This window comes from Salvia miltiorrhiza, unplaced genomic scaffold, assembly GCF_028751815.1.
Source record: "Salvia miltiorrhiza cultivar Shanhuang (shh) unplaced genomic scaffold, IMPLAD_Smil_shh fragScaff_scaffold_143_1, whole genome shotgun sequence".
NCBI lineage: Eukaryota > Viridiplantae > Streptophyta > Magnoliopsida > Lamiales > Lamiaceae > Salvia > Salvia miltiorrhiza.
The window spans coordinates 470,714-489,247 of NW_026651418.1; the positions used below are offsets into that span (position 1 = coordinate 470,714).

At 32.5% G+C, this 18,534-nt stretch overlaps 2 protein-coding genes and 1 pseudogene across 2 annotated transcripts; all 3 read right to left on the reverse strand.

The window, feature by feature from the left end:
* Positions 1-12,941, reverse strand: part of LOC131002518 (DNA excision repair protein ERCC-1-like) — an 87,374-nt pseudogene extending 74,433 nt beyond the window's left edge.
* On the reverse strand, positions 4,212-5,806 carry LOC131002524 (receptor kinase-like protein Xa21). The gene is made up of 2 exons (XM_057929006.1): positions 5,171-5,806; positions 4,212-4,495 (listed from the first exon to the last, which is right to left on the reverse strand). Exons 1-2 carry the CDS (start codon positions 5,802-5,804, stop codon positions 4,395-4,397), a joined length of 735 nt encoding a protein of 244 aa, XP_057784989.1. The 5' UTR covers positions 5,805-5,806; the 3' UTR covers positions 4,212-4,394.
* A 4,269-nt stretch (positions 12,942-17,210) lies between the features above and the next one.
* LOC131002561 (receptor-like protein 9DC3) lies at positions 17,211-18,110 on the reverse strand. The gene has a single exon (XM_057929030.1). It carries the CDS (start codon positions 18,108-18,110, stop codon positions 17,211-17,213), a length of 900 nt encoding a protein of 299 aa, XP_057785013.1.
* Positions 18,111-18,534: the final 424 nt, after the last annotated feature.

Below are 18,534 nucleotides of genomic sequence, written 5' to 3' on the forward strand. Positions count from 1 at the left end.
TAAGAAAACAAAATAAGCTAAAGATCTGATTAAGTTTTGCAAGCGTTTTTGCCAAGTTGCAGATAGCAAGGGATGTCAAGTTGTAAATGGAGTGGAAGCTCACCATTTACTTTGGCAGATAATTTGAAATATCTTTTCAACAAATGTATCTAAAACCAACAAATTAGGAAATGGATGACATATAATTTATGTAATGTTCCATAGGGTTAGGTTTTATTGAGAAGCTCAAATGTGTTGAGAAGTTGAGAAGCAATCTAATAGATGAACATGTCAATTAGTTTTTATGAACACGAGTTTGATCTGGGGTTCGATCCTTGGCGGTGACGTATTTTATTCGTATGTTCGTTAGTTATATTTGGTATGTTCAAAGAATTTATTGATCTAGGGTCTAATTGTCATGTTCATCAAAATGTACTAACATGTTCATCTATTAGATTGCTTCTCAACTTCTCAACACATTTGAGCTTCTCAATTGAACCACTCAGATGGCCAAAGATTTGCTAAAGTTTTCATAGCATTGTGGAATTTCTTATTCCCAAGATATACATAATCAATCTCTTTGATTGCCAAGTCGTAAAAAAATTGATTTGATTATTATAACACAACCACAAAAATAATAAGTATAATTAGAACACTATATTTAATGGTTCGTTTTTGTCAATTTGAATACATTATTAGGTGAATATTAAATGGTAATTGTTCAATCCAAATAATTTGACTCGGTTCAATTTAGTCTTGGCAATGGTTCAATTAAGTGGGGCCTTTGACATTTACAAATTGTTTTTCAGTTGTTAAAATAAAATTAAAAAGTCATTTTTTTTTATCAAATCATACGGTTTATTGCTAAAAGATTAATGTACAAAAATTTATATCTAACCTATTCAATGCAGAGTCATATATAGTTAATCTAACCAATCTAAAATCATAATTACTACTCCCTCCGTCCGCCAAAAGTAGACCATTTTTACTATATTGGGCGTCCGCAAAGAGTATACCACTTTCCTTTTATGGAAATGGTCCCACCATCCACTTTAATCTTTTATCCTTACAAACACTCTTTATTTACAAAAAAACCCACCCCAAATTCAATCTCAACCACACATCTCATAAAGTGGTGGGACCCTTTCTCCACTACATCAAAATCATCACCAATTTTATTAAATCCCGTGCCCAACCAAAGTGATCTACTTTTGGCGGACGGAGGGAGTATTAGAAAATTAGTTAGTGGTGTGCTTTTTCTAATTATATGAAAGTGAATATATATTGTCGTATAGGCTAATTTGTAAACAATTCCATTTAATTAGATCGATGTAAACGGAGTCAAGTATAGAAAAAGAGAGAGAAATAATAATAATAATAATAATAATAATAATAATAATAATAATAATAATAATAATAATAATAATAATAATAATAATAATAATAATAATAAATAAGAGCCCACCGTAGTAATCATGAGCAATATATCTTGTGATATGGGCTAAGTAGTGGTCAATAATTCGGTTTAGAGTAAACCAAAGTAATCATGAGCAATATCAATTAAGTTTTGTGGGCCCTCTGATATTTACAAATTGGTATTAAGTTGTTAAAATAAAATTAAAATGTCATTTTTTTAAATCAAAGCAAACGGTTTATTGCAAAAAGATTAATGTGCAAGAATTTATATCTAATCAATTCAAAGTCATATATAGTCATGCAAAGTTATATATAGTTATGAATTGAGTTTACAAATTGGTATTAAATTGTTAAAATAAAATTAAAATATCATTTTTTTTAAATCAAAGCATACGGTTTATTGCAAAAAGATTAATGTGCAAGAATTTATATCTAATCAATTCAAAGTCATATATAGTCATGCAAAGTTATATATATATATATATATATATATATATATATATATATATATAGTTAATTTCATACCAAAGCGTGACTCAATTGGTAAAGTTCTCCACTTCCAATTAATAGATTAGGGATTCGAATCACTATTGGGAAAAATAAAAAATCGTTATTAATCTTTTTTTTTAATAAAAAGGAGAGTAATAGTTGATTTAAAATATGCCTAGAATTTTGGAGACTAGAAGCCTACAAATGCCCTTTATATTCAAATCTAAAACTGTTCTTGTGAGCCTAGAATTTTTGGAGACTACTTACTCCGGCCCATAAGAGTGTGCATTGTCATTTTTGGACACTACTACAGCACTAATTTTTTATTTCTTACTCTTATTTTTTAATAAAGTCAATCACTTTTTCAACTCCCAATACACTTATTTAACATGTTATTAAAACTCGTGCTAAAAAAATGATGCACACTTTTATGGAACGAATAAAGTATTAATTTACAAGACAACTCAATTTGCAAATCATTATTTGACTTACGTGACAATGCCGGGTGGAAGTCAAATCATTGAGCCACAAAATTTGACTTCTACTCAAATAACTATTAATTCATCAAAAATATTATAAAAACTTATTTTTGAAGATTAGTTTAGATGGATAAATGAAAGTGTTAATAGATAAAAATGTCCACTTTCTTAAATTTTTTATGAAAGGTCTTCTTGAATAAAAACATGTATTCTGTTGATTCTTAGATAAAAATATCATTCAATCAAAAATAGTTTTTACTAAATCATGAAAGCTCAATATGAATCAGGCATAAAGATATGTTACAAATAGTATGAACTCCAAAATCATAAGTATTAGTAAAATAGTTAGTAGTGATGCGCTTTTCCTAATTATATGAAAGTGATATATCATATGGGCTAAATTGTAAACAATTCCATTTAGATGGATGCAAACTGAGTCAATAATAGATAGATAGAGAGAGAGAGAAATAATAATAATAATAATAATAATAATAATAATAATAATAATAATAATAATAATAATAATAATAATAAATAAGAGCCCGCCACAGTAATGCATGAGCAATATATCTTGTGATATGGGATTTTAAGGCAAAAAGTATATATTCATATTTCATCACTTTTGGTTCGTGAAGTCTACATCCCTTGCTAAATGTTGATGGAATTGCTTAGGCCACTAAACTAATTTATATTTAAATGAAAGATGGCCACTGATTTGCTAAAGTTTTCATAGCATTGTGGAGTTGCTTCTTCCAAAATCTTCTTTGAGATAAGAAGATATTTAGGGGGCGTTTACTTTGAAGGATTAGCTTTTGATAGATAAAAATATCAATGTTAATTAAACTGTAAAACTGTAAGATTGCGTTTACTTTGATGGATAAATTTATTCATGGTAAATGATGGATAATAAAATTTTAGGCCTTTAAATGTTTTCTTTCTTTTCCAACATTTGACACAAAAATTATGTTTAATTATAAAGTATAATGGTATACAACTTCAAACTGCTCCCCTATCCATCGCGGATAGTCGCAAATGCAAAAAAATACTATAATCCGAATAACATTTATAGGTATACGTAAAGAAAAAGAATACTTAGCGTGATCTTTCAAACATTGTTGAATCTATAATGCTTATTAGATTTGACATCAAAATACGTTGATTCTCGAAGAATATTGTGAAATGACAAAAAATCAAAACTGAAAACTAGAAAACCGAATTTATATACATCCTTTGTCCCATAAAAATATGCATAGTTTGAGACGACACAAATTTTAAGAAATCCTGTACAAAGTATAATATGAGTGGAGAAATGGTCCACATTGATTTTGATGTTTAGTGAGAAAATTATTATTATAAATGGATTATGCATGTTTTTATGGGACGGACAAAAAAAGAAAACTATGCATGTTTTTATGGGACGGAGAGAGTATATATTATATCTCAAACCCCAAAACGAGAAAAGTAAATAATAATTATGACAAAATGGTAAATTAACTTTTTTGAACGTCGGAAAAGCCTCCAATGATCTTTTCTTTTTTGATGGATATAACAATAAAACAATGCAAAGCTTGAAAAACAAAGCATGAAATTGAATGGCGTTATCATCAATTGATTTCGAGATAGTCATGAGTCAATTATGAAATGTAAATTAACGTTGTCCAACTATATGAAATTAAGTGAATGTATGTATCTCTTGTGATATTTTGAGTACTTAACGTGATATTTCAAAACTTGTTGAACCTATAATGGTTATTAGATTTGACATCAAAATCTGTTGATTCTCAAACCCCAAAACGAGAAAAATAAATAGTACTCCCTCTTCAAATTACCCTATTTTTATTTTAGGGTGTCCCACTTCTTGCAATTTATTACCACTAAACTGTTTGTGTTTAAATGAAAGATCATCAAAAAAAATTTGAAGTTTCGAAAACCTTGTGCAACTAATCCTTCCAAACTGTACGTATTAGAGAAAATAAGTATTTCAAGGAATGTCAATTAAGTTGCTGATGGAGGGTGTATCCAAATTTTATGTTAATTGCAGATGGAGGATGAAAGCTCACCATTTAAATTGTTGTAACCAAGATCTAAGTATACCAAGTTTGAGAGGTTTCCAATAGTAGATGGTATTGGACCTGAAATTAAAGAGGAGAAATTATGTATAACATAAAATACCAACTTCAAGACAACATACCATTTAAAGAAGATCAAATTATGTAGGTTGGAGGTTCGACTCATCCAGTGTACGTGCATAAGGATGTGTACGAGTTATAACTCAAAGAAAAATAAACTCTTTGGGTGCGTTCTCTTTGGTTGTAAATTTATCATGGAAAAATTAAGGAAGGATAAACAAAATTTAACCCTTTGAATTCTTCCTTTCTTTTCCCACATTTCCTACTTGGCCCTTATTCATTCCTCATTTACACTACAAATGAGGGATAATATTATCCCTCCAAAAATGGTGTGATAATGTTATCCCTTCTTTATAGTGTAATTGAGGAATGAGTAAGGGTCAAGTAGGAAATGTAGGAAAAGAAAGGAAGGATTTAAAGGGTTAAATTTTGTTTATCCCTCATTTTCTCATGATAAATTTACAACAAAAAAGAACCACTCTTTATAAACAAATCACATCCTTACATTGTATGCGTTATTGTATAATGATTAGTGGTCCAAATTGAGTTTATACAATACAATTAACATGAGATAAAATTTCAAATTTGACCCTCAAACGCAAAGCACATAAATTAAAGAATTAAATAATACGGGATTAAATGCATGAATTGACCTCATAAATATAGGAATCCACTTACCAGTCAACTTATTTTCACTAAGGAACAACTCTTGAAGCTTGGTCAAGTTCCCAATTTCTGTCGGCACAAATCCAGTGAAAGTGTTGTTGAACAAAGAAAGATACTCAAGCTGTGAACACTGCCCCAAACTCGATGGTATTTCCCCATACAACTCGTTGTAAGATATACGAAGCCACTTGAGTCTATGCAGATTGTGTATGCACATATCAAGAGGTAAACTACTAGACAAACTATTATTCTTTAGTGCCAAAACTTCTAGAAATGACATGTTGAAGATAGATGGGGGAATGAGGCCATGAAAAGAGTTGTGACTCGCATTTAAAGAGACAAGGAAAGAAAGATTCCCGATTTCTCGTGGGAGGGTTCCGACAAGACCCATGTACGATATATTCAACTGAGTCACCCTATTGTAACGTGAATCACAAGTAACTCCTATCCACGTGCAAAACGAGGTTCCACTGGTCCAATTATTTTTCAAAATATTGAAAGGATCTAAAGTGATGTGGGATTTCAAAGCAAGAAGTATGGATTCATCACTTTTGATTTGAGTTATGTTGTGCGCAGCAGAAAGGTTAAGACAAGTAAACAATAATATAAGAAGCGAAAGAAGGGAAAGTGGGGAAAATGTATCCATATTGTGAGTGATAATTGTGTGAGAAAACAAGAAGCCTACAAATGCCATTTATATTCAAATCTAAAACAGTTCTTGTGAGCCTAGAGTTTTGGAGACTGAGAATTGCAGAATGTAAATTTTCCACATTTTTTGGAAGTCAATGCAAGTCATTAAAAAATCTCGATCCAAAATTAATTGACCTAGTCTTCTTTATGCTCTCAATATTGGAGTGTGATTTGGGCAATGAAGAAAAGTAGAAACCTCATGAAATTTCATGTAACGGAAATATCAGAGTCTGTTTTCTTTTTTCTTTTATTGAGAAAATATTACGCAACATTTAAAAAAAAAAATATTATTCCACCTCTTTTGAATCTGAGATGTTCGATTTGTGGTGCAATATCTCTTTCTTGTTTGAGTTGGGGGAATTGTGATTCGTAATCGGATCTCTCACACCTATGGAATGAAAAATTAATAATTAAATTTCTTAATTATAAACAAATTATTGGGGAGCCCACAATGACATTTTCTATATGGAAAATTGGTTTCAATTAGTATTTTTTTGAATGTGATAATTTTCAAATCAATTCAAAGGGAAATATAATTGTTACTTACACGACGGGCAATAGACTTTGACTTAATTAACCATAAGACTGTATCATATATATTTTTATTTTTTTTCCAATTTTCATGGATAAATTAAATTCAATATTTAATGGTACGTGAAATTGAATCACACACATTGATCATTAGAGGAAGAATCATGGTGTGAAATTGAATTTGCACTATTTTGTGGTTCGGTATCGCGAAAATCGCTGAACAATAATTGCTTAATCTAATTGTATTAACTTTTTGAAGGTTTATAATTTTCAGAAATTGATTGAAATGGATATATAATTGTTTCCATTTGAAAAAGGGATTTAAGCATAAGACCAAATGTGCATCACATATTTTTTTTATCTATTCCCATCCATCCATCTGTGAGTGATAAGATTTTGAGTTGTATGGAATTAACTGTAGTCAAGCATTTTATAATTTGATTAATAGTGTAACTTTATTATTATCAAGTAAAGTCCAAGATTAATTTATAATTAAGTGGTGATTTAATTGCGTATTGAAGATTCATGTAGAAATTAAAACCAGTGTACAATGGTGTTAAAACCACCAATGAACCGATTTTAGTATAACAAATAAGTCGAATTTAAAGAATGATGAAGAAATGGAATGAAATTAACATAGAATTTATAGAGCTATCCACACAAAATGGAGTATGAATGAAATTGTAGTTTCTTAATTAATTTCATTATCATGCATAGTCAATTAGTTAAATGTGAAAGTTGAATGTCAATTTATCTCATATAATACCACCTTGCGAATGAAACTTAGCTCAAGTGGCAAAGCTGAGACACCCAAAAACTTTCCTTTGTGAGAGGTCTTGGGTTCAATCCGGTCTGCATGCGGGTAGTTTTCCTACCTTTATGTGGGCAGTGGTCTCACCTATAATAGACATTTATGTAAATTTAACATCAAACATAGATTTCGACTTCAACCATTTAGTGTCGTCAGGTTGGTTATTTGATTATATAATAGATATTTATGTAAATTGCTTATTTGATTGTATAATAGATATTTATTTAAATTTAACATCAAACACAGGTTTCGACTTCGACCATTTAATGTTGAGTTGCTTATTTGATTATATAAATATTTATATAAATTTATCATCAAACGCAGATTTAGACTTCGACCATTTAATGTTCAAACTATAAAAATCTTCAAAATTCATATATTTATATGAAGTATCTCGTTAATTAATAGCGTAATTTATTCAATTAATATAAATTGATAATCGATCTATTCTATCTATTAGATTCCACGCATACCAAGATAAATGAGTGAAGAAAGATTTCCAATCTCAAGTACTGCTGCCTTCGAGTCTCATACCCTAGAGTTCTATATGAGTCCCTCTATTATCCACATGGAAAAGAGATTCCACCGTTCCAATATTAGTCTGTTTTCCTTTTTCTTTTATCGAGAAAATTTATTACGCAACTTTTTTTTAATAAAATTATTATTCCACCTCTTTTGAAGTTTAGATGTTCGATTTTTGGTGCTATGTCTTGCAATAAGTAATAGGATCTCTCACTACTCATGGAATGAAAAATGAATAATTAAATTTCTTAACTATAAGCAAATCATTGGGGAGCCCAATGGCATCTTCTATATGGAAAATTGCTTTCAATTATTTTTCTTGGACGTGATAATTTTCAAAAATCGATTGAAAGGGAAATAATAGAATCAAATAATAATTAAACTAGTGCAAATTAGCTTGATTTGAAAATATATTTTTGTTATCGGATGTAATACATGTTCATATTATAATTGTAAATGAAAAAAAAAAAATCTTAAATGCAATCCGTAAAACTACTATTCCATCCGTCCACAAAAAATAGTTCATTTTTGCCGTTTTGAGATGTCCACAAATATTAGTCCCTTTTTTATTTTTAGAAATTTTTTATCACGTGGTCATGGTGGGTCTCAATCTCCATTCACAATATATAATTAAAACACGTGTCATCCTATATTCTTATTCTAGGACTATTTTTTGTGGATGAGGAGCACAAATTAGAGACTTTAATTACCCATTGGGATGAAATGTCTTATTTGACATAATGACCATCAGTACGAAATATTTTTGGAAAGACCATGAATATATTTTTGGGAAAAATTCAAACATCGAAAGATTTAATTTTGTAAAAAAAATTAAATTGGTTCGATAATTATCACACTATCTTTTAAAGTTTGTATGCAAAACTAAAATGTGATGAAAGTGATGTATTTTACACCCAATTAACCTTTTTACTATTGTCTAGGGATGTCATGATTTTAGGCAGGTGTGTGCGATATGCAGAAACATAGTTTAGTGGGCTTCTACTATCGATATATTATACGTGATCCTACTCTTTCCAGTTATTGCGTAAATGATATTTTTACTAACAACAAATGACACTTTTATAAAAAAACAAATGAAATTATGCATACAAAACATGAGGCTAAGACAAGAAAACACTAAGAGTAGCGAAAGAAGGAAAAATGGGGAAAATGTATCCATATTGTGAGTGAGAAAACAGGAATCCTACCAAATGCCATTTATATTCAAACCTAAAACAATTGTGGCAGAGACATTTTACAAGCCAGGTCAACTGGAATGCAAATTTAATTTCCACACTTTTTGTGGGAAAATGAGGGAAGTTTCTCTAATCAATTTTATTTACTTGAGAAAGACAATACTTTGTCACCATAATCTACGTTTCACATGAAATATTTCTCAAAGCTTGAAATGAATTTCTTTAAGTCTTAACCACCTTCGATTACAGAAATACAGATGTAAAAACAAATCTGAAAACTAGTTGAAGAATAAGTATTATTCAAGTTGAAGAAATAATGTCAGTTGAATTGAAATGGGTTCACTATTTCACACGACAAATCTCTTGAATATTATTTTAGTGGTTTGATCATGATAATGGCAGACCAACTTATGAATTTAAGTTGATTCTGAATCGTCCCCCACGACAGTCAATTTCACCTAGATTCAATCTAATGTGGCAATGAAAAATGTCAAGTCGTGGGACTATTCAAATTGGATTTGACCGAAATTGTCATATTTCGCCCTATTATCAGTTTGCAGCATTGCTTAAACCCCTTAATAAGTGGATTATTCAGATTGAATTAGGGCGAAATTGTGTGTCGCAGGGACGATTCAGAAATAATATTAAATTTATGAATTTACTGGAAAAAACAAAGATCATGATATAAATAAATAAAAAAATGACAAGAAAATTGAGATATTTAATATTTTCCGCAATAACCTCTATTCAATATTGCATTGTATTATTTTCTTGAACGTGATAATTTTCTGAAATTGATTGAAAGAGAAATATATTTTTTTATTATTACTTTTCAAAGTGTATAATATGTGATAGTCAATAATATTAATTGGAAGTGTATAATTGAAATTGATTGAAAGGATCACCTCTGTTTTCCATCTTCACAACTCACTCTCCTCATTCACCCTTCCAAAATCCCTCATTTCTATAATTCTATTTCCTTGATCATTAAAATTCTACCCAGCCTTCAGAACTGTAATTCTATTCAATAAACCTAATGCAACCAAATCAATTTCAGTAAAAATTCAGCCCTTTCTTCAGAAAATTCTACCGAATTCTAATCGCTTTGACAGCTATGGAAGAAGTCTTAATTTATGTCACCTCTATCATTAATTGTTCCAAAGTTTTTGAAATATCTTTCAACAAATGATAAAATCTGCAGCTCAATTAAAATAATTAATTGAGAGCCCAATCTATTATAAAACCCAAATTCATAGCCCAACATCCTCAGCCAAGAAGAAGCCCATCACTTTAAATCTAAATCGGCCCAGACTTAGCAGCCCAACTTATAATTATTCAGGCCCAATACTTGAGCCCAAACCTAATCCTCCATTTTCTTTCTCACGCAGCCGTTTCCTCCCTCATTTCTTCCGGATGAAATCATTTTCCACTCTTATTTTTTATATTTTATAATTAATTTTTCTATAAATTAAAATTATTATTATATTATGAACTCTAATTAATATTTATAATTAAAATTTTAAATTTAAAAAAATTATATATACCCTAACTTTGAATTAATTAACCCAAATAATATATTGTTAATTCAAATACTTATTCATAAAAAATCCATTCTGTATCTCGATTGTATACAGTAGTACAGTTCATATCTTTATTCAGTTTATTGCTATTTCTCGTTGGTTTAATAAATTAGACTCAAACAGGATGCGAAATAAAAAGCTGAAATAAGCTAGAGTTCAAAAATAGTAAACCTTGAATGAGATGGGGGTGTTTGTTTGTTGGTTTGTCAAATTGGTGAAGAAGAGACTTGTGGAATATTCTCTTGAATTTGAGTTTCTCTTGTGCGAGAATGAATTGTTTGAGATGAGAGAAGGAGAAATTTAGCTGTAGTATTTGTTGGAGAATTGAAGGAGTATGGATTTGCAGAGAGTGATGTTAAGAGGGTGTTTGGCTGAGCTTATAAGCTCTTTCAAAGTGTTTGACAAAATAAGCTTCTAAATAACTTATAAGCTCCAAAAATAAGCTCTAAGAGCTTATAAGCTCCCAAAAAATAAGTTCCGCTACCCCAACTTATTTTTTTATAATTTCATATGCAACAATCTTTTTACAAATATTTTTCAACTATAATTTATTATTTTCATCATATATCATTCAAGTTTATTTTTCTTCGATTTGCTCTCTTTAACAAAAAAATTATCTCTCTCTAGCTTATAATCTCAATTATCCAAACACTTTGACAACTTATAAGTTTTTAAAAATTATATCTTATAAGCTCTTCAAACAACTTATAAGCTCTTTAAAATAAGCTTAGCCAAAATATGGAGTGTGAGGAGATTGAGGAGGGTGATAGGATTTTTCTTTTTAATCCTTGCATAAATATTAATACTCATATATAAAATTAATTATATAAATATTAATGTAATAAAATTAAATAAGATGCAATGCATAACAATTTACAAAAGCTTTTACAAATAATTTTGTTGGAATTAAAATAAATCATTTTCATTTTTCAGACATGAAATTGATTGAAAGGGAAATGAAATTATCTCCGAGCGTTAGAATAGTCTTCTAATTAAGCAGAAGACCAGATGTGCATCACATATTTATTTTTTTTGCCTATTCCCATCCATATGATATGAGTGACAATTAGATTTTGATTTAAATAGAATTTAGGCAAAATTTATTAAGTCCTTTACTTATATACTTTGTTTTGATAAATCCTTATTTAACAAATCTAATATATCCATTATTTTTCCATTACCATTGTGCAAATTAATTCATTTTATTTTTATCTCGAATTTCTTTTAAATTGCATTTTGCATTGCGCTTGAACTTCGAGACCTCCTAATAGGCTATTTTTGTTCAGCCTTAAAATAATGTTGCAACTGTAGGATTAAACTGTATAAACTGAAAATTAAACTGTATCTACATCTTACGATGTGAAAAATTTAATAAATTTTTTTATTAAATGAATTACGCTAGATGAGTGCATTTGGGAAAGAGCAAGAAAGTGATGGCGGAGACAATCTGGATACATATATTGCTTTAGAGACAATCTGGATACATAAAAAAAACACATGGCAATGAAGAAATACATTTTATGCACGTGAAGTATTTTGATAGATATTAAATTAGCTCTTCTATTCTTATATCACCCATGCATGTCTCATATATTCAATGGCATCTTAATTTAATATAGCATTTGTTAACATTGATCCTTAAAATTAATAGAGTTACAATATGGTTGGAACAACAAATCCAACTATTGTTAAAGTATTTAGTTAATTGAGCACGAGCTAATTAAATGAGAACAACCTAGCAAGTTGAGAAATCAAAGATTCAAAATTAATTAGATAATTCAAAATTAAACTGAAGTGGAAGGAGCTTCAGATTGAATGGTTTGCCTACAACACAACCAACATCCTACATTAACCACTCTAAACCAAAAAAGCATTCTCATAATTATATATAGAGAGAGGGAGATAGAGACCTTGGATAAAGATTGCGACTTAGGTTGGGAGCTCTCAACCACCTCTTCATATGAAGGTATTTTCACAACAAATGATGCATTATTCTGTTTCTGCTGCTCAGAATCACCTCTGTTTTCCATCTTCACGACTCACTCTCCTAATTTAAATCAGTTTAAATCAAATTTAACATTATAATTTTACCCAACCTTCAGAACATTCAATAAACACATACAACCAAATCAATTCAGTAAAAATTCAGCCTTCTCTACAGAAATTTCTACCGAATTCTTCCGAAGAAGTCTTACGGGACAAATTACATCCATGAATTACAGCAAATTAACAACATAATTTGTTTCAGAAAGTGGTCGCATATAAATCGACCTAATTTAGATGAAGAAGGAGAAGTACCTCGAATGGAAGAGCAAGTGATAGCGGAACAATTTAGCCGGAACGGATGATGCGACTGCGGCGGCGGCTTGCTTACCGATGCTCCAGACGGCGGCGGAGAAACTCGGCCATGGAGAGAATTGGGAGAAACAATATTAAATATCAACTGTAAAACTCTTCCAACTTATCTTGGATCAAAACGACATCGTCTTAATTTATGAAGTATTAAAAAAGTCATTTCTACAGAGTTTCACACACTGAAAAAATTGTTTGAAGATATATTTGCATTGTTTCTTGTGGTTTCACACACGGATGAATTTTGAGTGGTTTTTTTGTAAATAAAGAGTGTTAGTAAGGATAAAATATTAAAGTGGATGGTGGGACCATTGCCATAAAAGGAAAGTGACATAATCTTGGCGGACAACCGATATAGTAATTGTGACATAATCTTGGCGGACGGATGGAGTATATAATTATATATCATTTGTCAATAATCAAGAACGACCACATAAGTAGCAATAAATACAAAAAGATAAAGGATTATTGTCGCCTAAATACACGAACTTTGAGCTTATTTTGGATTTTCCACTTTTTTTTCATGAAATTTGAGAATTGTCAAAAAATACATGAACTTCGGCTCTCTTTTTTTCTATGAAATATAATGTTATTAAAAAATTATCCAATAATTCTTTTATACTCCCTCCGTCCCAATATTCAAGTCCCCTATTCCTTTTTGGGCCGTCCCATGTAACAAGTCCCCTTTCCTTTTTTGGCATTAATTAGGACTCAATTAAGCATTTAATTAAGTCTCTCTCCTCCCCACACCCACCTGCTTCTCTCTCTTTCTCTCTCTTTCTCTATCTATCTCTCTCTCGTCTCAACCCCACCCACCATCCTCTTCCACCGCTTCCCACCTCTCACCGCCACCACTGCGCCGGGCTCCAACACCTCCTCGCCACCGTTCCTCTCACCCCTCCACCTTCCACCGCCTCCAACACCTCCTGCTCCGCCTCGCGTCTCCGCCGCCAACGCAAATCGCGCCGCCTCGCGCTTCCATCTTCACCGCCTCCAACACCTCCTGCTCCGCCTCGCGTCACCGCCGCCAACGCAAATCGCGCCGCCTCGCGCTTCCGTCTTATAAATCGACCTAATTTAGATGAAGGAGGAGAAGTACCTCGAATGGAAGAGCAGAAGTGATGGCGGAACAATTTAGCTGCGGCGGCGGCGGCTTGCTTACCGATGCTCCAGACGGCGGCGGAGAAACGCGGCCAAGGAGAGAATTGGGAGAAACAATATTAAATATCAACTGTAAAACTCTTCCAACTTATCTTGGATCAAAACGACATCGTCTTAATTTATGAAGTATTAAAAAAGTCATTTCTACAGAGTTTCACACACTGAAAAAATTGTTTGAAGATATATTTGCATTGTTTCTTGTGGTTTGGTTTGGATAGAGTAATTAGTCAAAGTCGATATATAATTTACCATCAACTTGAAAAAAGTGTTACAATTTAGGATATTATTGAACATATTAATTAACTTCAAATTTAATAATTAAAACATATATAATTATATACTCCCTCCGTCCACGAAATGAGTACCCATATTTCCTTTTTCGTCCGTCCACGAAATGAGTACCCATTTCCCTTTTTGGTAAGTGTACCCCACACATCTCTTTAATTAATACACTCAAAAAGTAAGTCCCTTAAACTATTCACACTACACTCCATACATTTCTTAAAACCCGTGCCGTCCACAAATGGGTACTCATTTCGTGGACGGAGGAAGTATCATTTGTCAATAATCAAGAACAACCACATAAATAGTAATAAATACAAAAAGATAAAGAGTTATTAACGCTTAAATACACGAACTTTGAGCTTATTTTGGATTTTCCACTCTTTTTTTTTCATGAAATTTGAGAATTGTCAAAAAATACATGAACTTTGGCTCATTTTTTTCCCCATGAAATATATTGTTATTAAAAAATGATCCAAATAATTCTTTTGTACTTAACTAGCTAGCTTAATTGATTTAATTAATGATAAATGATAATTATTCATGAGTGACATGATTTTTTTTTAATTTGAACTCGTAATCAAAACGACATCGTTTTGAAAAAAAAAAAAAAAAAATTGGATCATTTTTATAACAACATATTTCGTGGGAAAAAACAAAATGAAGCCAAAGTTTGTGTAACTTTTGATAATTCTCAAAGTTCGTGGAAAAAACAAAAAGAGTAAAAATTTCTATATTTTTTGAGAATTTTCATATGGATTTACACAAACCAAAATCTATAGTAATTAAAATCTTTAACCTATTAGTATAAATAGCCTCAATCTTTAGTCTTGGGGGGAGGGAAAGAAAAGAGTTAGGATCGGCCAGCATGTAGAATGTTTTTTTTTTGTTATCAACATATTCTTGCGTTAAAATTTAAGGTGATGGATTATATGCTTGCGGTTATATTCATTTATGTTTTTATATGCTCTTATTTTATATTTGATTATACTTGCTCAACCATGTAGAAATACATGTTCAGAATATTAGCCATGTTGAAATACATGTTCAGCCATGTAGAAATACATGTTCAGAATATCAGCCATGTTGAAATACATGTTCAGCCATGTTGAAATACATGTTCAGCCATGTAGAAATACATGTTCAGAAATTCAGCCATGTTGAAATACATGTTCAGGGGCTCTCAGTTCGCCCATCAGATTATCAGTATGTATGTATGACAATGTGAATTATTTGCATGCTTAAGTGTATGTGAATATATGTATAGTTTCTCACTGAGTATATTTTCAATATGCTCACCCCTTATCTTTTCAGTTTTGCAGTTCCAGAGTCGAGGTGGCCATGGAAGTGGAGAATGACTAGGGATAAGGATTTTTACATTGAACATTTTAGTTGAACTTGTTAAGTTTTAGTTTATCGTTTTATTTTTATTATATTTTATAGGGTTAAGTACCAGATTCCCCCCTATCGATGGCGTCCCTATCGCGTTTAGCCCCCTACCGTCAGGGGGGAGAGCTGCCCACTACCTCAACGTGGCTTTATCGCACCAATTTCCCCCTCGCCTTTTAACGGACATTAACGGACGTTAACGCCGTTTGCCTCCAGCTCTCTCTCTGCTACCGCTGCCGCCTTCTCTCTGCTACCGTCTTCTCGACAGCGGCGCCGTCGGTGCGGCTGCCTCCATCCCCAACCCCTTCTCTTCCCTCTTACTTGGAACAGTCCCTGCGTCTTCCTCTCGCCGTCCCCAACCCCTGCTATTCCCTTTAATTATTTTCCGGCGACCTCTGCGCCACACACGATGCCGCCTCCATCCACCCTCTTCCCTGAGTCAGACGACGGCAACAAGGCCACCAGCCCACCGCCGATGCATCTCCCTCTGCTCTGTTCAATTTCGGTAGATAGGACCACCATTCCTGCCCTAAATTTTCCGGCGAGTAGCAGCCACAAGGCTGCCACCATCGCCCTTTTCCAAGCAAGAGGGAAGAGAAAGGGTTGGGGACGGAGGCAGTCGCACCGACGGCGCCGCCATCGAGAAGACGGTAGCAGAGAGAAGGCGGCAGCGGCAGCAGAGAGAGAGCTGGAGGCTAACGGTGTTAACGTCCGTTAAAAGCCGGGGGGAAATTGGTGCGATAAAGCCACGTTGAGGTAGTGGGCAGCTCTCCCCCCTGACGGTAGGGGGCTAAACGCGATAGGGACGCCATCGATAGGGGGGAATTTGGTACTTAACCCTATTTTATATTCCTACTTTAGTTTTGGCAAGTTGATTTTATATTGGTTTAAACTTTTATAATTCAAGAAATTTTATTTTATCTATTAGTTCTTCAAGATTTTTAAATTGAAAAGTTTATGAAAAATCGGGGCGTTACATGATTGATAAATTAAAATAATTCACCTTAATCAAGTATTTGATTTGCATGATTGAACACGTGATTGATAAATCGGCTTACAATCGTTTATCAATCCAAAGTGGGGTGGACTATATGATATATCCAATTTCGATTATTTGAATGCCAAGATCTAAAATGCATCCAAGTTATCACTATAACCAACCTCAACCAATCAAAATTAATACTCATGTAAACCATTGTCGGAGATCTTTCTAGGATTTCACACAACTCCGGCTTTCGAGAAAAACGACACCGTAGACGAAGTAAAAGCACCATTTTCCAGTGAAGTAAAGACAGTGGAGAAGAATAGCGAAAATCAGTCCGCCAAGTGTTCGACAAAAAGCCCACATGAAAAGCTTATCTAATAACACGGGGCTCCATCACAAAACTATTTTAAATGAGATAAAATTAAACTTAGCAAATTTGAACATAAACAACATTTTATAAACTCACAAGTAGCAATAAAAAAACAACAATCTGAAATCCGGAAAAGAACAAAAAAGCAAGAAAGAAAAGCTCATAATATATATTTGTCTTGAATCAAGTTATCCTCTGTGTTGGAGTAGCTCTCTTCCTTGTCTTCTTCTTCTTCTTCTTCTTCTTCTTGTATGTATATCCAACACCAAAAAAGAATTCCCCCAACCATCTTGGCCTTCCAAATCGAATAATGCAACAACCAATTCCAATTCCAACTATGATTCCACATCCATATCCCATCACCACACTTCTCCATCCAAATCCATCAATAAATCCATACTCATCATCTTCTTCTGGCTGCATCTGCTGCCCATTCTCCTCGTTGCATTTTCTCGTCAACGGAAATCCACACAATCTCAAGTTTCCCACGTATGAATCATTCTCAAATGTGGAAAACTGATTAGCCTGTGGTATTCGCCCCACAAGATCATTCATTGAAAGGTTTAATTTCGCAAGAAATGTCAAGCTTATCAGTTCACTTGGAATTCCTCCATCCAATTTGTTCGATGACAAGTCCAATGATTCAAGCACACTTATATTTCCAAGAGATGCAGGTATGTGTCCCATGAGATTATTGTGCGACAAATTCAAGTATCTCAAAGAATTAAGATTACCTATGAAACGTGGAATAGTCCCAGAGAATTTATTGGAGGATAAGTCAATGATTGTAAAGTCTTCCAACAATCTCTTCAATAACTGATCCAAACCTTTCAAGGTGATTCTCATCTCCACGTAATTTGAAAAATAGTCATAATCACCATCTGTTTGATTTTCCTTCACATCCATCATTGCTCTGAAATTCTTGAAATATTTTTGAGGTAAAGACCCCACAAATTCGTTCTCTGATATATCTAAAACTTGCAACTTCGGAAATGGAAGGTTGCTTCGTGAAGCCAACGACATGTTACCATCAAACTTGTTAGACTTCAAGACGAGCACTCGAAGCTTAGGAAGAGCTTCCATCCAAAATGGAAATTTGTCTCGTATTCTATTATTTCCAACATCGAGGCCTCTCAGACTTTTGCAATTGATTAAGGATTGAGGTAATCTTCCTTGCAATTTATTACCACTCAAATTGATGGACTGAAGACTACACCCATTGATAAATATTGATGGAATGGGGCCACTAAAGTTATTTGCATTTAAATGAAATATGGACAACGATTTGCTCATGTTTCGAAAGCATTGTCGAACTGTCCCTTCCAAACTGTTATTTGAGAGTAGAAGAAACTGAAGGGATGTCAAGTTGCAGATGCAGAATGGAAGCTCACCATTTAATTTGTTGGAAGAGAGGAATAAATACTTCAAATTTGATGGATTCCCAATGGTGGATGGTATTGGACCTGGAAGTTTGAGAAGTTAACATAAATATTGCTTCAGAGACAAT

Coding starts and splice junctions, on each gene's coding strand:
- LOC131002524 (XM_057929006.1), bottom strand. CDS start 5,804: ATGGATACATTTTCCCCACTTTCCCTTCTTTCGCTTCTTATATTATTG. Junction 4,496..5,170: donor TAGTGAAAATAAGTTGACTG/GTAAGTGGATTC, acceptor CTTTAATTTCAG/GTCCAATACCATCTACTATT.
- LOC131002561 (XM_057929030.1), bottom strand. CDS start 18,110: ATGGAAGCTCTTCCTAAGCTTCGAGTGCTCGTCTTGAAGTCTAACAAG.